General features: G+C 39.6%; 2 protein-coding genes across 8 annotated transcripts in view; one reads left to right on the top strand and one right to left on the bottom strand.

Moving 5' to 3' along the window:
• Positions 1-14604, top strand: part of IKZF5 (IKAROS family zinc finger 5) — a 29604-nt gene extending 15000 nt beyond the window's left edge. For 4 of the 6 annotated variants that reach the window (XM_025395994.1, XM_025395991.1, XM_025395990.1 and 1 more), the window contains 3 exons: positions 6752-6930; positions 9216-9398; positions 10678-14604. In XM_025395994.1, the coding sequence (XP_025251779.1) occupies positions 6798-6930; positions 9216-9398; positions 10678-11621 (1260 nt within the window). In that variant the 5' untranslated portion in view covers positions 6752-6797 and the 3' untranslated portion in view covers positions 11622-14604. Of the gene's footprint in view, positions 1-6510; positions 6931-9215; positions 9399-10677 lie in introns of those variants that run through there. The other 2 variants (XM_025395992.1, XM_025395995.1) reach the window with 2 other exon arrangements.
• Positions 14605-15020: 416 nt separating this feature from the next.
• Positions 15021-25542, bottom strand: PSTK (phosphoseryl-tRNA kinase). Of its 2 annotated transcripts, none has more exons than XM_025395996.1 (6): positions 24888-25542; positions 22520-22811; positions 22073-22271; positions 19061-19136; positions 18479-18572; positions 15021-15237 (listed from the first exon to the last, which is right to left on the bottom strand). In XM_025395996.1, the coding sequence occupies exons 1-6, from the start codon at positions 25101-25103 to the stop codon at positions 15038-15040; spliced, it is 1077 nt and encodes a 358-aa protein (XP_025251781.1). In that variant the 5' UTR covers positions 25104-25542; the 3' UTR covers positions 15021-15037. The 2 variants fall into 2 exon arrangements, with proteins under 2 accessions (XP_025251781.1, XP_025251782.1); XM_025395997.1 differs by lacking the exon at positions 15021-15237 and adding an exon at positions 17959-18114 and having other exon boundaries at positions 18459-18572.
• Positions 25543-25745: the final 203 nt, after the last annotated feature.

The raw sequence follows: 25745 nt of genomic DNA, 5'->3' as shown, positions 1-25745 counted from the left end.
GTCTACTATAGACTTGGGCTTTGTGAGCACCTGTCATACCCTGTGTATATGGTCTACTGTAGACCGGGGCTTTGTGAGCACCTGTCATACCCTGTGTATATGGATATATGGGATAGAGGCCATACAGGTCAAGTGGGCACAAAAATGCTTAGGGATGAAATGACACTTAATTTTTAAATCATGACAGGACATTTAAGGTTATAAAGCATACTAATATATTTAAAATTCTACTTTAAGAAGAGTTTTTCTTCATGTTTGCAATGTTACAATGTTATCTTCTCATTTCAGAGTCATTCTTTTTTTTTTTTAAGTTTATCATGCATTTTGGTTGAAAAGCGGCACACAATTTATGGCAGGGAACACAGTGAAGTTTATAATGTGACAATGTGATAATAGCCAAGACTGTCAAAATATGCCAGCCGTCCTCTGTAATTAGGCTCAGTTGTGTTCTTAAACTTGAGATGCATGTATAAAAATATCATTTTCTTCTGCTGGCTTTCTGGCAGTCTTGTGTGTTTTTACTGCACTGTCACATGTTGTACTGTAGCAATGTTATGCTTTCTAATCAAGATTTGGTAAGGATTATCTTGCTTCCAGAAGCCTGTCAAAGTACATTCAGACATTTTCCAGGGGAAATGTATTAGTTTTCATGTGAACTGATTGGCAAGAAGTGATGCTAAGTTACAATGTAAATACTGGGATTTCTTTCTTAATTACAGCTTTTATAATTAGAACACAGGCAATCTATAGGGCTACACAGCTTTTACAAATTAAAAAAGTATTTTCCCAGATCTTATTCTTGATAGTCTTTTTCACTGGAGCTGACTAGCTTACATTTTCCCACCAAGAGCAAACTTAAAGGACAGATAATCAGCACAATCAACTGTAGTCACAAAACAAATAGTAACACAATGATAAAGAAACTGAGAACTAGTTCAAATAAACGTGATAAGATGGGGAAGAAAACAACTGAAACAAATGTGTTCAAAAGCCAACAATAATCCTTAAGATTCAGAAAATTGAGCCAGACTAAACCAAGTGATTTAAAGAGGTGGCCTATAAGTAAAATAAGCAGAGATGAGTTTGAGAAATTGCAAAGTGATCTGAAAAATTGCAAATTGGGATTACTTGAGACTAAGGTGGAACATCTTTGTTTCATTGTAACTAAGAAACAAATAGATGTTCAGTATGTTCTCCAACCACATTGATGAACCGATGGAAAAAGGCGAATAACTGAATCAGGGGTGGTGAGAATTTTAAAATCCAAGTTATAACCATTTTGTTTTTTTGCTACAAAAATAATTATTAGAAAAATGGCTACCATTTTCTGATAGCCTACCATATGCAATACATGTCACAATATACTTTATGTATACTTACCTATAAAACTTAAGATAGTACTGCAAGTTGGATTATGATTCCATTTTACGAAATAGGAAACTAAGGCTGAGAGAGGTCCCTCCCTGTTCAGTCTTAAAGCTAGTGAGTTTGACCTCATACCAAAATATGGTTCTACCTCCGTATCTAGTAGGTACTAGTTCCAGGACCCCTGTAGATACCAAATTTATGGATGCTCCAGTTCTTTATATAAAATGGCTTAGTATTTGCATATAACTCACAGTCTCATCCTTTTGTGTACTTGAAGCTCTAGATTATTTATAATACCTAATACAGTGTAAATGCTATGTAAATAGTTATACTGTATTGTTTAGGGAATTATGACCCCCCCAAAAGTCTGGTGAAACCCCGTCTCTACTAAAAATACAAAAAAATCAGCTGCATGTGGTAGTGGGCACCTGTAATCCCAGCTACTCTGGAGGCTGAGGCAGGAGAATTGCTTGAACCTGGGAGGCAGAGGTTGCGGTGAGCCGAGATCGCGCCATTGCACTCCAGCCTGGGCAATAAGAACGAAACTCCATCTCAAAAAAAAAGAAAAAAAAAGTCTGTACATGTTCACTATAGATGCAACCATCCACTTTTTCCAAATAATTTTGTTTTGCAGTTGGTTGAATCAACAGATAACAGAACCTTTGAATATAGAAAGTTGTCTATATTCTATTCGTCCAGAGGATAAACTTTCAGTAGCCTCAACTTTCTAGACAGTTTTCTAAAAAATAGACTTTTCTACCTGAAAAGGGGTAGTAATTTTTTTTTTTTTTGAGACGGAGTCGCACTCTGTCTCCCAGGCTAGAGTGCAGTGGCACAATCTCAGCTCACTGTAGCCTCCGCCTCCTGGGTTCAAACAGTTCTCCTGCCTCAGCCTCCCAAGTAGCTGGGATTTCAGGTGCCTGCCACTGTGTCTGGCTAATTTTTTTGTATTTTTAGTAGAGATGGGGTTTCATCATGCTGGCCAGGCTGGTCTCAAACTCTTGACCTTCTGATCTGCCTGCCTCGGCCTCCCAAAGTGCTGGGATTATGCTGGGATTATAGGCATAAGCCACCGTGCCTGGCAGTAATAATTCTTTTTTTTCTACAGAGTCTTGCTCTGTCACCAGGCTGGAGTGCAGTGGTGCGATCTCAGCTTACTGCAACCTCTGCCTCCCCGGTTCAAGTGATTCTCCTACCTCAGCCTCCTGAGAAGCAGGGAATACAGGCGCCCGCCACTATGCCCGGCTAATTATTTTGGTATTTTTAGTATAGATGGGGTTTCACCATGTTGGCCAGGATGGTCTTGGTCTCTTGACCTTGTGATCCACCCGCCTCGGCCTCCCAAAAGTGCTGGGATTACAGGCGTGAGCCACCGTGCCCGGCCACTGATAATTTTTAAAAGCTCCTGGAGCTACCATAGCTTCTAAAAAGGGAAGAAAGGAACAATTCACGAGTATTGAATTAAGAAAAGTGAGAATTCAGTTACCCGTAAGTCCTTATTTGGCTAAATTTGTTTGGAATAAAGAACAGACTAAATGTGAAGAGAGAAAAAGACAAGAGGTATGAAAATAAGATTTATCAGTCTGAAGCCAGAAAACAGGGAAAACAAAAACAGCCCTGTGTTACTGAGTGGTTGTAAAGTACAATAATTCATATTAGTGGTATGTCAAATCTTGGTCTATTTCCAGTAGATTTCTAGTTAAGTCAAAGTAGTTTTGATTCTTAAAAAGTTGGTCATATTTTTGTAAATTGGAAAATCTGCTTTTGTGGAACCCCTCATTCCTCAACCCTACAGTTCCACTGTTTAAAAACAGGCGGAAAAGGACCAGTAACAGTCTATTCTTGAAGAAGAAGAACAAAGCTGGGGGACTTAAATTACTGTGATAGCAAGACTTATTATTAAGACTATCTGGTATGCCTGCAAGGACAGATAGGCTAGTGGAACAGAATAGAGAATCCAGAAGCAGAGCCACATACATATAACCATCTGATTTAAAAAGGAGACATTGGAGCTTGGTAGAGAAAGGCCGATCTGGTAGGTACACATTGCTGGGACAGTTGGATATCTCTTTGGAAAAAAGTATGCTTTGACTCTTACCTCCCACCATACACAAAACTCAAGTCCAGATAAAAATATGAAAGGTAAAATAAAAAGCATTTAGAAGGAAGTGTAGGAGAACATCTTCAAGTAAGATGTAGGCAAGGATTTATTAACTAGGACACAAACAACTCTGAATGTAAAAGATAAAAATGGGTAAATTGTACTATATTAAGAGCTTCTGTTCATCAAAAATTACCATTAAGAAAGTGAAGGCTGCCGGGCGCGGTGGTTCAAGCCTGTAATCCCAGCACTTTGGGAGGCCAAGACGGGCGGATCATGAGGTCAGGAGATCGAGACCATCCTGGCTAACCCGGTGAAACCTCGTCTCTACTAAAAAAATACAAAAAACTAGCCGGGCGAGATGGTGGGCGCCTGTAGTCCCAGCTACTCGGGAGGCTGAGGCAGGAGAATGGCGTAAACCTGGGAGGCGGAGCTTGCAGTGAGCTGAGATCTGGCCACTGCACTCCAGCCTGGGCGACAGAGCCAGACTCCGTCTCAAAAAAAAAAAAAAAAAGTGAAGGCTGGGCGCAGTGGCTCACGTCTGTAATCCCAGCACTTCAGGAGGCTGAGGCGGGCGGATCACGAGGTCAGGAGATCAACACTCTCCTGGCTAACACGCTGAAACCCTGTCTCTACTAAAAATACAAAAAAATCAGCCTGGCATGGTGGCAGGCGCCTGCAGTCCCAGCTACTTGGGAGGGTGAGGCAGGAGAATGGCGTGAACCTGGGAGGTGGAGCTTGCAGTGAGCAGAGATCGTGCCACTGCACTCCAGCATGGGCAACAGAGCCAGACTCCGTCTCAAAAAAAAAAAAAGAAAAGAAAATGAAAAGGCAACCACAGTGGGAGAAGATACTTAAGATGCACATATCCTAATAAATAAGATGCACATATCCTAATAAAGGACTCATAAAGCGTTCTTCCATATTAGAAAAAGACAACACAATAGAAAAATAAGCAAAAGATATGAGCAGACATTATACAACAGAGGGTATCTAAGTGGTTAATTAGCATGTATTAAAAAGTTTACATCTTCATTAGCCATCAAGGAATCTAAATTAAAACTAATGTGATACCACCAGACACCCACCAGAACGGCTAAAATGAAAAAGGCAAAAAATGCCCAAGTATTGTCAAGGATGGGGAGCAGCAGAACTCTTGTTTACTGCTAGTGGGAGTGTAAATTGCTATAATCACTTTGAAAACCTATTTGGCATTATCTAAAACTGAATATATGCATGCCTTTGATCCAGCAGTTTCACTCCTATACAATGAACAGAAATATGTATGTAATCAAAAAACATGTAGTAATATGTTCATGGAAACTTGATTCACAGCAGCCAATTACTGGAAATTACCCAGATGATCTAAAAACAGTATGAGAGATCAATTAGTTGTGGCACGGTCATACAACAGACTCCAGCAGTAAATCTGAGCAAACTTCAGTTGCATGCAGCAGTATGGATGAATCTTACAATTACAATGCTGAGTGACAGAAATCAGACAAAGGTTCATAGTGTGTGATGCCATTTACATAAAGTTGAAGAACAGACAAAACTAATCTACAGAGTCAGAAGTCAGGATGGCTGTAACCCTTGTCAGGGCAGAGGGTCCTAGCTTTGGAAGGGTACACGAAGGGGGCTTCTGGGATGCCAGCAGCCTTCTGTTTCTTGATTGTGTTGCTGATTTTATGAATGTGTTCATTTTGTGACAATTCATTGAGTTCTGCTCTTATAATTTATGTACTTTTCTGTATATGTATGAGACTTCAAGAAAAAGTTAAGCATATGTGTTGAAAGTGAGTAATTTTTTGATGCCTACCACTGGCTCCTAAAGACGGAAGCTTTTTTAGATGGAAAATTATTCGTTAAATAGTTTGAGTTTAGAAAAAGAATATTTTATCATAAGGTATATTTACCAGAGAATTGTACTTATTTGCATAAAAATTGTTTTTACTGGAAGAAAAGACTTTTTGTCTCCCAGGTGCTAGGCTTCCTCATCTTATTCTTACTAGAAAACTTTTTGGCTATTTTATTGGTGAATTTGGGCCATAAACCTGGTGAAGACCAGCTTGTGATTGCAGAACCCACAAGAGACTTTCCCTTTCTACACTAGGGTCAGGGATTTTCTTTTTCTTTTTCTTTTTTTTCCTAGTCTTGGAGTGGATAGGATAATAGGTAGTAGAAGTGGTGATTTGGATATTTCTAGAGCGGGGGTTGGGAAGCTGAGACCTGTAGGCCAAATCTGGCTCAATGCCTGTTTTTATAAAGCCTAATCGGAACATAGCCCCACCCATTTGTTTACATATTGTCTGTGGCTGTCTGTTGTCCGTGGCTGCTTACAGTGACAGTTGAGTAATTGCAGCAAAGATGAGCATGGCTTGCAAAGCCTAAAATATTTACTATCTGGCCCTTCATAAAAACTCTGCAATCCCTAGTTCTAAACCACTTATTTGCAGACTACTCATTCATGTGAACACTATGTCTAAGAGCCTTTGCTGGTAGTCACTAGCAGCATGCAGCTATTTCTGTTTAAATTAATAAAATTAAAAACTCAGGTCATTTGTATTAGCCAAATTTCAAGTGACTCAGTAGCTATATGTGGCTAGTAGCGACTGCATAGGAATAGCACAGATAAGCAACATGTCCATCATCCAGAAAATGGTCTCATTCTGTCCACCAGGATGGAGTCCAGTGGTGCAATCACGGCTCACGGCAGCCTCGACCACTCAGACCCAAGCAATTCTCCTACCTCAGCCTCCTCACTTCTAGTGAGGAGTGAGGAACCGGTGAAGCAGGGGGCTTGAATTGTGCGTGTCAGCACTGTTGGCCTCCTGAGATGGAGTAGACTTTTCCTTTGAAGCTGGAACCGTCGGCATGTGCCACCACACCCAGCTAATTAAAAACTTTTTTTTTTTTGTAGGGACAAGTTCTCCCTATGTTGGTCTCTGGCCTGCTTGGTTTCTTTATTGTCTTCTTCATCGATAATTTCTGCTTGTGTTCTTATTTCTTTAATCTAATCTGAACTTGTTTTTTTTTTTTTCTGCCTTTGAAATTTCTTCCCATCCTCTATGACTGTTTGAATCCCTATTTATATTTAATTATTAAATATATTGATTTTTTGCCATTCTGTGTATGTCTTCTTTAGTTCACCAGGAAGATTATAAGATACTAAAAGGCAGGCACTGTGTTTTCTCTTGCTTTGTATAGTGTCTTGCACAAAATAGTCTTTGTCATTTGTTTACTATGTACTAGATCTCCCTAAATAGTGTAAAATTATTTCAGTTTTGTTTTCTAGGTATAACAGACTGTAAACGTTAAAAAAGCAAAGATGGGTGAAAAAAAACCAGAGCCTTTGGACTTCGTGAAAGATTTTCAGGAATACCTGACTCAGCAGACCCATCATGTGAACATGATTTCTGGATCAGTTAGTGGGGACAAAGAAGCAGAGGCTCTTCAGGGAGGTAGACTCATTTTAATACTACTAAATAATTCACTTTTTATACACTACTATGATTGTGTGTAGCTGTTACTGTGAAGGCCACTGCGCATTAATGTGAATCATTCTGTTTTTTTCTAGAAAGATACAGGGCATTTTCCCCCCTTTTTAAAACATATCAGACTTCTGCTGGAGAGTGCTTAACATGGTCTGGAGATGCATTATGGCCTTGTTGAAAGGTTAGGGGCTCCAAATACCCTTCCTGTCCTGCAGTTTTTATGAGCTAGCATTAGACACAAGGAACCCAAAGGGGACTGGAACATCAGCTTCACTATACAAACGATTAGGCCATCAGGAAATCTGGATTCGACCTGAGACCAAAATAGGGGTTTCAGTTTCTTCTCTCTTAAAATGAAGAAAGAGCTGACCATATTTACCTATCCAAGAAGAGAAAACGAAAATAGAGAAAGTGGTAACCTCCTTGAGCTTGCTAGAGGTAAATTTTGTCTAATTTGCTTGCCACAAAAAACTGGAATTTATTCCTAACCTAGCTCGGAGATCAGCAAACTATAGCCTGTGGGCCCCCATCTGGACTGCTGTTTTTGTAAGGCCTGCAAGCTGAGAATGGTTTTTACTTTTAAAGATGGTTTTAAAAGTGTCAAAAGAAGAATAATGATATATTAAAATTCTGTGAATTTCAAACTAGAGTACACATAAAATTTAATTGGAACACAGATATGCTCATTTGTTTACATATTTTCTATAGCTTTTTTTGTTTGTTGTGCTAAAACAGCAGAGTTGAGTAGTTGTGTTAGAGACCATATGGCCCACAAAGCCTGAAATATTTACTATCTCATGTCTATAGAAAAAGTTTGCTGACCGCCTGACCTAGATAGTCTGGGTAGGGCCTTATAATCCAGGGACTGGCAGCAGGGACCAGGCATCACCTGGGAGCTTGTTAGAAATACCAAACACCAGACACCACCCCAGATCTACTGAATTATAATCTGTGTTTTCATAAGATCCCCCAAGTAATTAATATACACATTAAAATGTGATAGTGACTGGCTTGGGAAAGCAGTGGGAGAGAGGAAGACACTGAGCCTTGTCCCTCTAATGCAGTGTTGCCCTCTTGTATATTGGTCTTGTCTCAACCAGCAGAATTACTTCTCCTAGTGAGGAGTGAGGAACCAGTGAAGCAGGGGGCTTGAACTGTGCATGCCAGCACTGTTACCTCCTGAGATGTAGTAGGCCTTTTCCTTTGAAGCTGTAGGAATGGAAATTTCCTTCCTAACACCCAGACTTCCAGACAGGATTCAAGAGACCAGGGTTGTAGTCCCAGCCATTTGCTGATTTTCCTGATTGTGAGCACCAGGTCTCTTCAGTTTCTTTCTACAAAAAAGTAGTCAGATTACCTTGAAAGCAAACAGCCAAACATCTTTTATCTCTGAGATTCTTAAAACCCTAACCTTCAGAGGTATCAGGGACGGTAGTTTCCTTTATGTGCTTAATTAGAATTTTAAGATCCTAGATGGAATGGAGATCTAGAATGCTCGTATAAACAGTGAGATGTGGTAAAGTTATTCACCGCTTCAGACTAAAATAGAGTTAGGGTTTTGGAGATTCTTTGCCAGTTACAGTTGTAGAAATAGCCAGGGTGCTAAACACCTGTGTGTAACTGTGCCATCACTCTCCAGTGAATCTCTTTATTCCCCTTCCTCCTCACCTGTTCTCTTCAAAAACATGTTAAGGACCAATACAATGTGTGTGTAAGTAATTTTGTTTTCTTTTTTTTGAGACAGAGTCTTGCTCTGTCGCCCAGACTGGAGTACAGTGGCGCAATCTTGGTTCACTGCAACCTCTGCCTCCTGGATTCCAGCGATTCTCATGTCTCAGCCTCCTGAGTAGCTGGGACTGCAGGTGCGCACCGCCATGCCCAGCTAATTTTTTTTTTTTCTTTTAAGTAGAGACAGGGTTTTGCCATGTTGGCTAGGCTGGTCTGTAACTCCTGGCCTCAAGCTATCCCCCCACCTCTGCCTCCCAAAGTTCTGGGATTACAGGTATGAGCCACCGCACTGGCCTTGTGTAAATAATTTGAGATCCCCCAAAGGTTCTCAGAATATAATAACAGAATGTATTACTGTTTTTGTATAAAATTAGCCTCAGTTCAGAAAGTCTGTTATAAAATGGATTTAACTTTTGTGGGAAGTGAACTGTCAATTTATAAGATTTTTCAGCCACTTAAAACTGAAATGCTAAATTGAGTTGATTCTGAGATGCATAATTTCTTTTGCTGTACTTTGTTTATAGCTGGAACAGATGGTGATCAAAATGGACTTGATCACCCATCTGTTGAAGTTTCCCTGGATGAAAACTCAGGAATGTTAGTAGACGGGTTTGAAAGGACCTTTGATGGGAAGCTCAAGTGTCGGTACTGCAACTATGCCAGCAAAGGAACAGCCCGGCTTATTGAACACATCAGAATCCACACAGGTAATGGAAAGACAGCTGGAAAAAGCATTTCTGTGAGAGTAGGAGAGGGGCCAAGGGGGGCAGGTTGGTTTGTCATAGAAATAGTTTTAATATTCAAAAATGAAGGTTTACGTAAAGTTCGAATAAATGGGAAAGTTACTCCATTTTTACAAAGCAACAACATAACAACATACAAACAGGTCAGAAGTGAAGCCCTTTGTAGATCCTCTCCTTCCTTAGCCATGTTTCCCTCTTGATACAAATAATCTCTCAACATCTATCTGCCTCTCAGATTGGGAAGGAATAATGCTAAAGCACTGCGATGTGATAAAATGTTTTAATCTTTATCCTATTACATTTCAGTTGCCGAAAGGGGGAAATGTTTCAGAAAGCATACAGTTGCAGATGGTACTGCTAATCCCAGATCTCACTTTAGCTGTCCCTTCTGAGAAACTTTCCCAACTACATCTGCCCCTGCCCAAGACCAGGTCAGACGTCCTTCCTGTGTGCTTCATGCATCCTGTGCTCATTCATCACATCATCGTGGCCTGAGAGCCTCTTGAGGACAGGGATTGTGACAAGACCATCTTTGTACCACCAGAACCTAGGAGGGCATGTGACACATACTTATTAGATGAATGACTTTACATCTCATATTCCAAATGTTTATTTCACATAATTGGGCAGTCTTCAGTTAACAACATTAACTATAATTATTCCTTCTGGCAGCTGAAGAGTAGGAAGGTGGAGGAGAAGCACTAGCAATTTTGAAGGGATGCTTTGCATAACTCAGACTAGCAAGCCCATTTCAATTCTGAGCTTTCTATTTCATATAAGGACTTTTAAAAAAACCTTTTTTTGTATTTTTTTTTTCTGTGAGGAAAGGGTATGCATATGTGTGTATGTGTGTGACTATGAGTGTTTGTATATAAATGTATACATGAACATATAACTCAGACATACTTTTGATAAACTCATTATTATGTAAGACTATTACTAGAAATATTTCAGTTGTGCTGTTTCTTCTCTCTAAATGCATTTGAAGCCATAACAGTTTTTATACTGTATTGACTAATATAACATCAATGCATATCTCAAGTTGTTGCTGATGAGTTCTTAAGTTTTATTTCAGTTTGTGGGTTTGTTTGCAAATTTTAACAATCTCATATGCTATGCAAATATGACTTTCTGAAAGCATTTTTCTTTTTGATCAATTTCCAGTTGTCCAATGAATGGACAAGCAAACTTTCCGTAAATGAACTACTCTTGTAGTCTCTCCATCATTTTTCTTTTGAAACAGGTGAAAAACCTCATCGATGTCATCTTTGTCCATTTGCATCTGCTTATGAGCGTCATCTGGAAGCCCATATGCGTTCCCATACTGGAGAAAAACCATACAAATGCGAATTATGTTCCTTCCGCTGCAGTGATCGAAGTAACTTGTCCCATCACCGAAGGCGCAAGCATAAAATGGTACCAATTAAAGGTACTAGGTCTTCCTTAAGCAGCAAGAAAATGTGGGGGGTTTTACAGAAGAAAACAAGCAATCTGGGCTATAGCAGAAGAGCACTAATCAACTTAAGTCCACCTTCCATGGTGGTTCAGAAACCAGACTACCTTAACGATTTTACCCACGAAATCCCAAATATCCAGACTGACTCCTATGAAAGTATGGCAAAAACCACACCAACTGGTGGCCTTCCAAGGGACCCCCAGGAACTCATGGTTGATAACCCTTTGAATCAGCTCTCTACTCTAGCAGGGCAGTTGTCCAGTTTGCCACCTGAAAATCAAAACCCTGCATCCCCTGATGTAGTTCCCTGCCCTGATGAAAAGCCTTTCATGATTCAGCAGCCCTCCACCCAAGCAGTAGTTTCTGCGGTATCAGCAAGTATTCCTCAGAGCTCCTCTCCCACAAGCCCAGAACCTCGGCCATCCCATAGTCAAAGGAACTATAGTCCAGTGGCAGGTCCAAGCAGTGAGCCAAGTGCCCACACGAGCACTCCCAGCATAGGAAACAGCCAGCCAAGCACCCCAGCCCCAGCCCTGCCGGTCCAGGACCCTCAGCTTCTGCACCACTGCCAGCACTGTGATATGTACTTTGCAGACAACATCCTTTACACTATTCATATGGGATGTCATGGGTATGAAAATCCTTTTCAGTGTAATATATGTGGATGCAAATGTAAAAACAAGTATGATTTTGCCTGTCATTTTGCAAGAGGGCAACATAACCAACATTGATTGAAAATAGTCATATTTTACTTAGTTTTGCTGTTTTATGGTTTGGTTTTTTTTGTTCTTTGTTTTGGTCATCCCTAATAAAGTGTCTGCTAATTCAAGGCTTATACATTATATTTATAGAATATAAATTTGACAGTGGAATAAAATTTTCCCTTTTTATCATAAAAATCTGGTCAGGGTCATTTATATAGTAGAACAGTTAGACACATTGGTGTCTCTTCTTTTCCTTTCGACATTGGATAATTGGAGTGCAGTCATAATCTTACAAGATGTTCATTTGAATTTCTCACATTTATGGTCCATAAAAACTTCAAAAGGCTTATCCATACTTTTGATGTTTCAGTATACATTGAACTGGATGTTATTTCTGCCATATTTCAAAATGGTAGAATAAATTACTTTCTTTAACGGAATTTATTACTACTCATTTCAGTGTTTAGTACAGAAATTGCCTTAAAAATTGCTGTTAACTGAAATACCATTTAGTTCACATTTCTTAAGTTGAATCGGTAGTTTCATTTCAACTGATAATAGTAAAGCTATTTCGGTTTAGCAAATTTTTCTTCTTTCCACAAGGGGAAATGTGAAACAGTTAAGACTTGAAATTGAAAACTCTTTTAATATTTAAAATGACTTGTTTATTCAATGTCTAAACACACGTCAGTTTTCCACTGGATTTTTATTTTCACAGGTAAATACACTAGAGTGCTAGATGCCTTTTTCCCCTCTCAGTTTGACTTTCATTTAAATCCTTCATTCTGATATCATTACTGTTAGGTGAGGTGGATAACTGTAATGAGAATCTCTTATTCTTCCTATTCCGTTGATGACCAAAGAGGTAAAGTGAAGTCCTCCTTAAAATTAAAATGCAGCCTCCAAACAAATTTCTCAAGATTCCTTTTCCTTCCTTCTATCCATTTATTGCCCATAATTTCCAAGAAAAGGTGGGTATAGAAACACATGAGAAAATGTGATAGTGAAGTCATATTTACAAAAATGAGAACATGTCCAAAATGGATTCTTGTCTCCTCTTCAGAATTAGCTGTTTAAAATATTTTCTGTGAATTCAAATTGTAATTCTTATTTGCAGTTTTACCAGTCTTCATGTAGAGTGACGAAACTATGTAGAAACTAAATCATCGCTTTAGTGAGAAAGGATAAAAAGGTGTGGAAATGACTATAAAATGCATATAAATATGACATTTAATTTGTTTATAAAAATAAGACTTAATAAATATAGAGTAATTCATTTTGAATAGGAGGCTATTGTTTTTTATATTGTGTGATAACTCACTCTGAAGAGAGCTTGGTCAAACAATAAAATATATTGTTACTAACTTGGTTTCTTTTCTGTGTACTTTGCAAAAATTCTATTTTTAATTTTGTTCATATGTTGAATGTGCTTCTAATTGGCATCTTAAAGAGAATACTAAGCATCTATTAACCAAAAAAGACCTCTAATAGTAAATGAAAGGGAAATATTGGTGGCATGTACCCACAAAAACCCCAGGTGCCAAGTTAATGGATCCTCTGCCTTCCCTTTCAGATGCTAAAAAGCCACTGTAATGAATTCTTGCAGTTTAGTATCCGGTCTAAGCTACTGCATTGTTTAAAGAGCAGCATCAAGGACAGTTTCTCCAAACTGGAATCTTTGTCAAATCTTGTACTTTAAAATTCTACAATTCTGTTACATTGTTGCTTAAATCACTGCCTGCTCAGATCCCTTTTTACTACGGTAGTTTCCAAGTGTATAACTTGGCTTTAGTATGTATCAGTTGCCAGAAAGAAACAGGTTGTCATTTGGAAGCTTTTGTGGCGATTTTTTCCCATTTTATTCCTCAGATAAAAGCAGTACCCCAAAACAGAAAATGAAAATTTTCATGAAACAAAGAGAAAGAACTCCCTTGTTAAAACCAGCTTATTAACTCTCTATTCTCAGTCAAATGCATTTTTTTCTAACAACTGAACATGGATGTTGTGAAGGTGCATTTTAATTTAAACATGGAAAAGATTTTTTTCATAATTACATACTAGAATGTAAAATTATAATTTTGCTATGACTTAAAAAGCACAGTTGATATCCCAAAGGTGTTGATGCTTAGAAGCTACAGTTATTCTAAATGCACTAAAATTTTTGAGGCAAATCTACCTTAGAGGCTTTTTTGGTATTGTATTTTTAAAAATATTTAGATTTTATTTAAATTTCCTGTGAGTTAAATTCTGTATTTGGAAAGATGTTCATGTCTTCCCCTCTGTATTGAATGTTTCTCTCATTTTATTTTTAATCAAATATTTTATAGAAATGAGTTGCTGGGAAGAGTTTAACATGCACTATTTATAGTACTTTGCCGTTAACAGGCAATGTTCTGAAACTAAATTTATTTTTGTTCAGTGAACATATGTTTAGATTTTTAAAGTTGGTAGATAATTTATCTCCACTAATATTTTTTTAAGAAACTGTGAAGAGATTAACTGGGAATAATTTTATTTCAGATTTTACTAGTGTAGTATGTAGCTACAACTTCTTGAAATTCAAGTTAAGGCTAGACTTTTACTTTGAAAAAATTACGCTGGGTGTTTCCAGGGCTATTTCATTTTAGAAATAAGTGTTTGCCATTCTTCTGCAAAAACTGAACAAGGGGAATACTACAAAAAATAACTCAGAGATAAAATCCTCATTTCAAGTTCTACAAAATATTTATCAAATGAATGTTAATTTTTGTTAAAATTCCCTGCTAAAAACGTTTTCATTAGTCTTAGAGGATACATGCTTTCTAGAACTTGTTTTTGTTAACATGTGCTTTGATGTAAAGAACATATTTTGTATGCAAAACATAACTTGCATTATGGTTGTAAAATACACTATATTGTTTAGGGATTCTGGAAAGCAGTTTAATGCGGAAATAACTATATCTAGTATGCAGTTCATATTGTGAATGAAGCTTTGCTTTTGTAATAAATAAAAAATAAGACTTTCTAATGACCTTGATTTTTCTTTTTTGGAAAATAAGATCAAATTAGTGTTTTAGTAATTTTCTGCTAGTAAAATGTTAAGTTAATGAAAGAAATAGATTTTGTGGCTACACTGCTTTGAATTTCTAAAATACCTTACCTGAGAAGATTCATCACGAGGTAAAAACCAAAACCGCTCCATATATCCGCAACTTGTCCCCCTCCTAGTTTCTTCTCTTTATTCAAGATCCATTTAACTTGACTCCTGTCCCCCAAGCCCTACCCTAAGTGTTCTGGCACATGAGGAAGGCTGCCTCTGAGCTTAATTATCCACATCACGTTTGACAAGTGACTGACTCACTTTGGCATTACTAGCCTAGAAAACATCGTAATACAACACTGTTGTTTCAACAAATTTGCAAAAGCTTACCAAAATGAGACATTTGATTGGCAATTCAGAAATTTTAATGCTGCTTTGAAAAATACTTCTGTACGATATTATCTTTCTCATAATGAAAAAAAGAAATGACATCTGATATGTCAATGGTTTGCTGAAAGCACAGGTATTTTTTGTTTCCTTGTTTTAGGTCTTCCAAAAACTCTGCTTTGAGCTTGTTAAGTTCTTCTGCTAGAAGCTTCAAGTTGTGAGGAAGCACTTGTTCATCTAAAATAAAAAGATATTCTCAAATTACTTGTAAATTAAAGTAATCTGGGGTGTCTAATGACATGAGGAAATTAATTTGATTACTTTGAACAAACCAGTTAGATTCTACAAATAATTGCAATTGAGTTGGTGTAATATATAGAAAAAAGGTCACAATGTGATATTCAAAAATCATCTGAAACAAGTCAAAGAATTTAAATAACTTGTTAGGAAACATGTGAGCAGAAAAGACTAACCTGAAAGGGACTTTTTGTTGTTGTTGCCAAGAAAAATCAAGACAGCTGACTTACCACCTTACTAAATTAAACAGGCAAAAAAGTAAAAATAGATGACAATTTAGTTTTGAACCTGATAAATAATATCTAGAACAGTAGTTGTCCAATATAACTTTCTGCAATGATGGGCCTGTTCTATATCTGCTTTATTCAATACAGCAGCCACTAGCCACACGTGGGTAGTGTTACTGAGAAGCTGAACTTTATTTTTTTGTTAGCTTTATTAGGACATAATTCACATACAGTTTACCCATTTAATCTGTATGATACGGTGGTTTTTTTGTATATTTGCAGGTATGTGCAACCATCACCAGTTAACTTTAGAACATTTTCATCATCTCAAAAACCCATATCCTGGTGGCTCAAGCCTGTAATCCCAGCACTGTGGGAGGCCAAGGCAGGCAGATCACCTGAGGTCAGGCATTCGAGACCAGACTGGCCAACATGGCAAAACCCCTCTTCTATTAAAAATACAAAAATTAGCGAGGCATGGTGGCACATGCCTGTAATCCCAGCTACTCGGGAGGCTGAGGCAGAATACTTGAACCCAGGAGGTGGAGGTTGCAGTGAGCCGAGATCATGCCATTGTACAACAGAGCAAGACTCCATCTCAAAAACAAAGCAAAACAAAACCCCATATCCGTTAGCTATCATACTGCTTACCACCTTCCCTTCTGCCCACCCCCCAATCTCTAAGCAGCCACACAACCACTGTCTATCTCAAGATTTCCCTGTTCAGGACATTTCATAGGACTGGAAATATACATATACTTGGTCTTTGCATCAAGAAGGGACTGACTTCTTGCACTTTGCATCATGTTTTCAAGGTTATTCCACATTGTATAGCATATATCAGCATTTCATTCCTTTTTATGGCTGAATAATATTTTGGTATGGATACACCAAATTCTGTTTGTCAGCTGACAGACACATGGGTTATTTTCATATTTTGGCTATTACGAATAATGTTGCCATAAACATATGTGTACAAGTTTTTATGTGAACATGTTTTCATCTCTCTTGGGTATACACCTGAGAATGGAATTGCTGGCTTGCGTGCTAATGGAATGTTTGAGGGACTGCTAGCTGTTTTCCAAAGCGGCTGTACTGTCTGACATTCCTAACATATTTCTACACATTCTCAACAACACTTGGGTGTTTTAATTCTAGACCTCCTAGTGGGTGTGAAGTGCTACCTTATGGTTTTGATTTGTATTTCCCCAATGACTCATCATGTTGAGCATGTTTTCCTGTGGTTATTGGCCATTTGTATATCTTCCTTGGAAGCATGTCGACTCAGATCCTTTGCCCTTTTAAAAATTGGGTTATTTGTGTTTATTATTGAGTGGTAAGAGTTCTTTATATATTTTGGATACAAATCCCTTATGAGATATATGTCTGCAAATACTTTTTCCCATCTATGGCTTGTCTTTTCACTTTCCTGATGGTAGAGGAACTGAATTTTTAAGCACAGATTAAAAACTACTACCTTCCCTCACCAAAAAAAAAAAAAATATATATATATATATATACACACACACACACACACACACACACACACACACATATATGGCTCTATATCTGTATGTTTTTAAATGGGTGTGATATAAGAGTGATTTGAGCATAACTGTACCTCCCACAACCCCCCAGGACCTTGCTTCATTTTATAGACAGAAAAGAAGAAAAGCAAATGGTTGAGTGAGAAGTCCTGGAACTTTTTTTTGTTTTATTTATGATGCCATTTCTGTTCTGGTCCTGTGTTTCTCAAACACTGCATTGTAACCCATTAGTAAGTGGCAATCGGTATTTTTCTAAAATGAAATCAAGTAGAACACAGAGTTCATTAAACATGTGAATGTGTTTTGTGAAACTTGTTTCCACACATGAGTTCGTGTACTGGGTTATACCCTGGGTTACAATAAAATCAACTTATAGATCATAGTTTTATACAAGTTTGAAAACAGTATGGCTGGTATATTGTTTCCTTTTCCAATGTTCTAAGCTTTTGTAAAGGTAATAAATGATGGTGATGCAGGGGAGCAGAATGGGAAGCACAGACTGGAACTGGATGTAATCCTGGACCCCAGGTTACCCAAATATTTAGTAGCTGTTCAGCCTTGGACAAATTACTTGTTCCTCTATGAACCTCCATTTCCCCATTTGTAAAATTATACCTTATAGGACTGTGAAGATTAGAAACAGTATTTGTAAAGCACTTAACATACAGAAAGGTGCTCAAAAAATGTTCGTTGCTGGTTTTAAAGGTACAAGTTTAAATATAGCCATACAGTATTCAGGACCTAATGGAACTGTAAAACTCTAGTTACCACATATTTCATCTATTATATAAATTCTGGTTTATAATACATTGACTTTATTCAAATTCCATGCTGATCTTACACCTGGCCCCTGACTACCTCTCCCACTTTCTTACCTCACCCCATGCTCAATGGCCTCTTCTCGATTCCACAACAGTCCAACCAACCTCTGGGCTTCTGCACTTGATGTGTTCATTGCCTAGAATGATCCTCCAGATAGCTGCATGGTTCGCTCTTTCCCATCTTTGCTTAAATGTCATCTCTGAGAAGCCTTCCTGATTACCCTTTTAAAAATAAATCCTCCCATCACTACACTGCTTTACCCTACATTTTCTTCAGAGCATGGGCGTATACTCATGTAATTATGTTTTGTCTGTCTCCTCATTAGAATGTTCTGCTCCCTGCCGATTGCCCAGCATCTACAGTAAGGCCTAGTACAGTAAGGCGACTCAGTAAAAATTTGTTGGATGGATGAACACTCAGTTCCAGAGTCAGAATTTTTAGTTATATTTAGTCAAATTGCATAATTAAATTGAAAACATGATGTGAATTTTTATGACTGAAAACTAATAAACTGAGTGTCGGGAATACAAGTAGCAGTAGAAAGTCACAATCATACCAACTCAACACATAACTGACACATCATACCTTTTGCTCCCTTCATTGTCTGAGATACAATCCTTCGGAGTGTCTGATCAGCTTTATGAAGAATATTAGTTGAACAAATAATTCTATCTGTCTCCTATGTAATACAGACATTTGTTATTAGAAGTCACATAGTTTTATAAAATAAATGGCTAAAGCATAGGTCACATGTATTTGAAGGGACTAAAAGAAAAGTTTAACTGGCTTTTCTGTTATTCTTCCCTACAAGAGTCCAACCAAATCAGATCCAGTGGTAAACTGGGTTCCAGCTAGGGTGGTGATATGCTGGTGAATGTCTAATAACTGACTCTCCCAGAAAAAAAACCCAGACCTATCTGTAGCATTTGCCAATTTCTGTGGTGTAAACATTCCTACCAATAAAACATCAACAGGCTACAACACTTCTGAAAGTTTAACAATTGGCTTTGGCCAGCCGGCATGAGCTGCCAACAGTGAGTGCTGGTGAGAGGCCAAGCCAGTGACAACACATCTCTCATTTCGCTCATATTTTATATTCAGCTCAAAAGATCTTCCTACAAAAAGTTGTTCCTTCTGATTTACATTAAATCTACACTGGAAGTTTACCTTTTGTTCCATATTGTCCTCAGCATATTTTACTGGATTTTCCAAAGCAGTGAGCAATAAATCAGTCACCTCCAGGCTACAGAGAAAATGGGATAAAATACAATAGATCTGTATATCCAACATCTGACTCTCAAAGAACTTGTATTTATGAATATTAAACTGAATTCTAGAGGAATGAAACTGCTATAACCCAAGATCCTTAACAAAAGGAAAAAAACTAAATGATTTAGAAGCTAGCTTCCATGTAGAAAATCCAAATGCAGTAGCTCAAAACAAATAAGCTAAGGATCCCTCATTAAAAAATACCAATTTCCTAAGACTCATGTCAATAAGCTTTGAAAAGTCATTCTCCCGGCCGGGCGCGGTGGCTCAAGCCTGTAATCCCAGCACTTTGGGAGGCCGAGGCGGGTGGATCATGAGGTCAGGAGATCGAGACCATCCTGGCTAACATGGTGAAACCCCGTCTCTACTAAAAATACAAAAAACTAGCCAGGCGTGGTGGCGGGCGCCTGTAGTCCCAGCTACTCGGGAGGCTGAGGCAGGAGAATGGCGTGAACCTGGGAGGCGGAGCTTGCAGTGAGCCGAGATCGCGCCACTGCACTCCAGCCTGGGTGACACAGCGCGAGACTCCGTCTCAAAAAAAAAAAAAAAAAAAAAAAAAAAAGAAAAGTCATTCTCCCTTCCCCTCTTAAGGCTGAACTGGGGGCCACAAGAGCTCAATTTTATTCCCTATGGAAAGATGCTTGGTCTTCACTTTCTGGCTCCCGCTTATTTACTGGATATGGACGAACAAAGTTTCTCACTGAGCAAGGTCCATGAAGGTTTCAGGTAGAATTCATTCACTGATTTAACAAATATTTATTGAACGTCTTATATGAAAAATACTGTACAACCACGTGCTGAGCTGGGGGTGTAGCAAGATCCTTGCCTTTGCCAAGTCTGATAATGTAATAGAGACAGATAAACAGTTATATAAAGCAAAAAATAATTTCAGATGGTGTTAAGTAGATAAGTGAGCAAAGACAATGAACAAAGTGACAATGATAAGAGTGACAGGGCAGCCCAACTCATGTTCTTTGCTTTAGTTAGGATGGTCAGTGAAGGCAGCCAAGGATCAATATGTGGGAAGGGCAGGGGGGCAGCAAGTACAAGGGCCCAAGGGCAAGAACCAGCTCCTTGTGTTCATGCAGTAGAGAAAGGTTGAAAAGAAGCAAGGAGGGCGAGTGGCAGAATATGAAGCTGGAGAATTCATCTGGGTTAGAACATATAAGTTAGGGTAAGGAGTTTAAATTTTACTCAGATTATGGGAGTGGCACTAAAAAGTTTTAGGCGAGTGAGCTCATCAAGTTAAATCTCAGCCTCAAGATGATCTTCCTCACACTGAAAAGAACCCAGGTTCTGGAGTGAGTGAGATTCCACTGGGTCCAAATCTTGGCTCTGCCACTTCCTACCTGGGTATATTACTTTACTTACCTGGGCCCCAGTTATCCCGTCTATAAAATGGGGATGATAGTTTCTACCCTTAAAGGGTAGAAAACTACCCTTTCTTCCCATCAGGTGGATGGTCTCAGGAGGCAGTGCCTGTGGCCTCTGGCCATTCCTCTGTAAACAGGTCTCAAGAGGACAATCTAAAAAGAGCTGGTTGTGAGGACTGAATGAGACTATATATATAATTTGAGTTTTAGTGTCTATTTAGCCAGTGATCACTAGCTAATTTTCATATCCATGCCCTTTTGTTCTATTTAGTCTGTTTGTTTAGAGGCAGGGTTTCACTGTCACCCAGGCTAAAATGCAGTGGTGTTATCATAGCTCACTGCAACCTCAAACTCTTGGGTTCAAGTGATCCTCCCTTCTTGGCTTCCCAAGTGCTGGGATCACAGGTGTGAGCCACTTGTTTACAGTCTTAAAAGAAGTAAAGCATAGCAAATAGATTTTTAAGGGAACTATAACCTTAAGAGAAGATTCTTAAAAAGAATTGCAAAAGGAATTATAGACACTGTTCCCAATATAACCCAAAATTTAAGAAAATATTAGCCAGGGGTGGTAGCTCATGCTTGTAATCCCAGCAATTTGGGAGGCCAACTTGGAAGAATTGCTTGAGGCCACGAGTTTCAGACCAGCCTGGGCAACATAGTGAGACCCTGTTACTACAATAAATTAAAAAATTAGCTGGGCTTGGCAGTGTGGGCCTGTAGTTCCAGTTACTTAGGAGACTGAGACAGGAGAATTGCTTGAGCCCAGGAGGTCAAGGCTGCAGTGAGCTGATACCAATCCCTCGTGGACAATATGCAGGAACTAAGGGAATGTGGTCAATACACCTCTAGAACTGCACAGTCCAATACAACAGCCACTGGCCACATGAAGCTATTTAAGTTTAAACTAATAACTTAAACAAAATTCAGGTCATCAGTTACACTAGCTACTTTTAAGGGCTCAACAGTCAAATGTGGCTAGCAGCTACCATATTAGTGCAAATATAGAACATTTCCATCACCAGCAAAGTTTCTGCTAGAAATATGCTGCTCAAGAGCTCTCACGACATACGTAATGAATGAAATGCATTAGACAGCACAGCCTATAAGCCTCACATACAAAAGCAATGTAACGATGGTGAGCTCTAAGGCAAATATGACCCAATACCAGTCGCACTCTTTCACAGATTTATTTCTAAAAGAAAACTACCAGGCGACCTATTTAGATTATGTATTTTAGCAAGAGAATCAGATGTGTTCTCTGAATTTCCTGCTCCAACTACTGAAAGACAGTATAATCCTAACAGTTATGAGCAGACATTTGCAAATAAACTTGGGTTCAAATCTCAGCTGTCATTTACAAGCTCAGTGATTCTGGACAAACTAAATTTTCCCATTACACTTTTGGCTTCCACACAAAGGGGGAAATAATGTCTCTCCAATGCCTGTGTGGGGACTAACTAAGCCAACACAGACAAAGCACTGACCATGAACCTGGCACAGGGGAGTATCCAGGGAGGGATGACTTTGAGTGGAATACCTGGCCTCCGAAGCACATGCTGGACTCGGAATTGTGAGGCTGTTGTGTTCCCAAGCATTTTTCTCAGGGTTGGGCTTTTCTAGCTTTCTTTCCATCAGGTGGATGGTCTCAGGAGGCAGTGCCTGTGGCCTCTGGCTATTCCTCTGTAAACAGGTCTCAAGAGGACAATCTAAAAAGAGCTGGCAGAAGCCCAATGAATCTGAAAACAGTTTAAAATGACAGAATTACTGCTATACTATTTTTCCAAAATATGAAATAAACATATATTAGACAAATTATGACAATTATAGTAGGAAAAACTCCATTTGCAATACTGAACATCTAGCTTTTAAAATGAAGTCAATCTACATAACCTCCTAATCAAGTTAAATTCTCATTGAAGACAACAGTGTTTTTGATATGTGAATAAGAATCTCCACGTGTAAGAAAAAAAAAAGCTTTAATTACATTTCCGAGCCAGCTGGTAGACTTCATATCTCATACTCTGATAATAAAAATTGTCATCCAAAACCAGAAACAAAGGTCTAGAAACAGCAGTTTTTGTTAAGAGGTAGCAAGACTGGGCCTCATATGCTGCAGAAAATATCAGATCTTGATCCTTTAGGCAGGTTATAAAATCTTCCCACATGGCTTCAGTCCTGCTGGGTGGGACAGACATCTGACACCCATTAATGACAGCCATCAAGAAGTATTCCAGGTACTTCAACAGTTCCTGTCGAAGCAATTTCCACTGGGATGGCTACAAGAGACCAAAGAATTGCAATTCATATTAGGCCACTAGGGTGGTTGGTCATCTGGCCTCACTGCCACCCTGCCCCATATGAAAATTTCACCTCACAGTATGGAACCATCTGTAGTTCTCTAACACGCCTGGTTTCTCATGACTTTCTCATGGCCATTCCTTCTGCCTGGAAAACTAACGATACTAGTGCTGTGTAAATTTTTCTCAGACTCAACCATGCAGAAGGCAGCTCAGCCTCTCCCTTGCCCATCATGACTCCCCATTCTACACATATATCTCCACTCTGGCAGTGCTTACACAGTTTAAGCATTACACAGTTTACGCTTCTCTCTCTGCCAGATCACTGTCCATTGTATACTCAGCCTCCAGCAGAGGGTCTGGCACCCAATAGGTGCTCCAGAAATGTATATTAAATGGATGACTGACTGAATGAGTGAACAAATAATTTACTTATCATCCAAAAGAAAGGTGGAGTCAAAATCGGCATCCTACCAAAATAGTCTGGCTAAGATATAATAATGCAGGTTTTCCCTTGAAATGAGAAAGGTAGTAGACAGCAAAAAGATCAGGTGAAAAGTCTCTGGGTCAAGAAGAAAAGACCTCAGGCTAACAAATAAGTTGATATGGGATGGGGAAAGATGGAGGAAACAGACTGAGGGGAATAAATAGCTTGAGAATACAAGTAATCTTGTGCTGGTCAAGGGCTGTGGAGAATCCTGACATAGTTAAGAAATCTAAGCTGGAGGGAAAACGGGAGGACAGGAGAGTGAGAACTCTCACTTGCCTGCCCATGCCTTACCACCACTGAGATTACACTACATACAACAAACACATCAGCTAAACCCACCAAATTGGAAACACGTATCACTTCCTAAGAGGTGAGCAGATGAGTCCCACAGTTTTTGTCCATAGGAAAAGCGTGGAAAAAACAACATAATACAAGTGAAGGGAAAGCCAGCAAATACAACAATCCCTATCGACAACTTTCAGATGTCTCCCAAGTGGTGAAAATACTATCATCCAGGTCAATCCTGTGCTATCCCGACACTGTACTTACTTCGCAATTAACCAAGAATGAGAAAGTAGATACACTTTGCTGGAGAGCCCATGCACCAAATGTACTGTATTTATATATACTTAAGAGAGTGGAGTCACATAACATTTGCATTTGATTTCTGTAAATTCATCTACATTAGGCATTAAACAACAAAATAATAATGTTAAAATTTCAGAATATTTCAAAGAGTATTTACTCTAGAGTGAGCATGAGATGAGAGAAACGAATGTAATCTACTCTTCCCCCACTGGTCTCAGTTTCCACATGCTTCTCCAAGAGGATGTATCTCACCGTGCTGTGAGACGAGGAGGGCTTAAAGAGATGTACGTGGAACATACAACTTGTTCCGTAAATACAAACCCATTACTTCCTCTGGTGGTCAACTAAGAAACAGCCATCTTTCCCAAAGCTGGCAGAGGCAGATTGACTTTACAAAGATTAAGCTTCATAGGTCTGATAATGCATTTGTACAGCCTCTTTCTATCGTTCTGAAGGACCCTAGCAATTCTGTTACTTATAATTTGTATTCTTTTTCTTAAAGAGGATTCCTCACATTACAAAACCTGAGCCCACTCGTAGCTAGACGTTTAGAGCTTCTTTCCCTCTCTTAAGGAGAAACTTTCTAAGGGATTTTCAAGAGTGCATTTGACTACAGGGGCTGTCCACCTTGCATGCTGACTTGAGAACCTGACCCTGTCTTAAGACTCAACTGTATAGAATATACAATATATACATGCATCAAATATACAGATAAGCCTCTAAAATGCATCGCTCTAACCGTTGGCTTTGTAACTACTTTATGACACATTTCTACAGCCAACTCATTCACCCTCTGCAGTAACTATGTTAACCCAGCTCCACTTTTCTCGAACTTCACCTCCCACACCAAGCACGGTCTAGCGTGCAGTTGGCGCTCATGGCAAATCACCCAGCACCGAGTGGACGCCAGTGGCCCGGCCCGGCCCGGCCCCGCCCCGTCCCGCGCCGAGGCCCAGGCCCCGCCCCTCCGTGCTGACCGCCGGTCGCGCTCTTGCCCCGGCGAGAAACGCGTCGGGCATGACATCATCATACGCGACAACACCAACGGCCCAACCCTGCTCCTGCCGCAGGCGGTGGGCGAGGGCGCGCGCGAAAGTCGATTTTCCTGCCGCGGGGAGGCCGCAGAGGACGCAGAGGACTCGTTTCCGCGGCCCGTCGCTGCCGGTTCCTCTGGTGTTCTCGGCGGTCTTCATGCTGCCCGGGGAGACCGGAGGAGGCTGGGAGAGTCGTCTCCGGGCCACCGTCTGCCTAGCGCGCACGCGCAGCGTCTCCGCCGCCTGCCGGCGCAGTGGAGGAACTGGCGTGGCTGGGTTTCCGTGCGGCCCCAGAAGCACCTGCTCCACTGGTTCCCTTCTGCTCCCGAGGACCAGAGGCTGGAGAGACCGCTGCGCTGCGTTCCTAGCTCCTGGACATTCCCAAGGGGTCCCAGAGTTAGGATTAATCTTCAGATAGAATCACCTTCCCTGCCGAAAGTTGCCAGCCAGCAGGATTGGCGCCTCAGTTTTATTAGGATGAGGTCTTTCTGCTCAGGAAAATCCCAAAAGAGACGTTGAGCCTTTCCCTCCAGCAATCTTTAGAAAATAAGTTGCTGGAAATCAAAGAATAGGAGGCGAGGCTGACAGTCCTACCACCTCACTCCTTTGCGGTTCCCAGATGTGAACAGTGCAAGGGCAAAGTAAACATTCGTTATTGTGCCCTCACGCCACCAGTGGGCAGCAGAAGTGAAGAAATATGGTCAGGAAAGGCATCCATAGACCTCAATTCCAGTGCATGCAGGCAGAGAACAATAGGTGTTTGTGTTAAAAAGTAATACTAAGCTATGGAGAAGTATAAAA

Source organism: Theropithecus gelada, chromosome 9, assembly GCF_003255815.1.
Source record: "Theropithecus gelada isolate Dixy chromosome 9, Tgel_1.0, whole genome shotgun sequence".
Lineage (NCBI taxonomy): Eukaryota > Metazoa > Chordata > Mammalia > Primates > Cercopithecidae > Theropithecus > Theropithecus gelada.
This window is presented reverse-complemented; position numbering and strand designations above follow the sequence as displayed.

Excerpts from the sequence above, each read along its gene's own strand:
- PSTK (XM_025395996.1), bottom strand. The coding sequence starts at position 25,103 with ATGAAGACCGCCGAGAACACCAGAGGAACCGGCAGCGACGGGCCGCGG. Across the intron at positions 22,812-24,887 it reads GGGCAAGAGCGCGACCGGCG|CCATCCCAGTGGAAATTGCT; the intron begins GTCAGCACGGAG and ends GGTCTCTTGTAG. Across the intron at positions 18,573-19,060 it reads AGGACAATATGGAACAAAAG|GAGACAGATAGAATTATTTG; the intron begins GTAAACTTCCAG and ends TGTATTACATAG.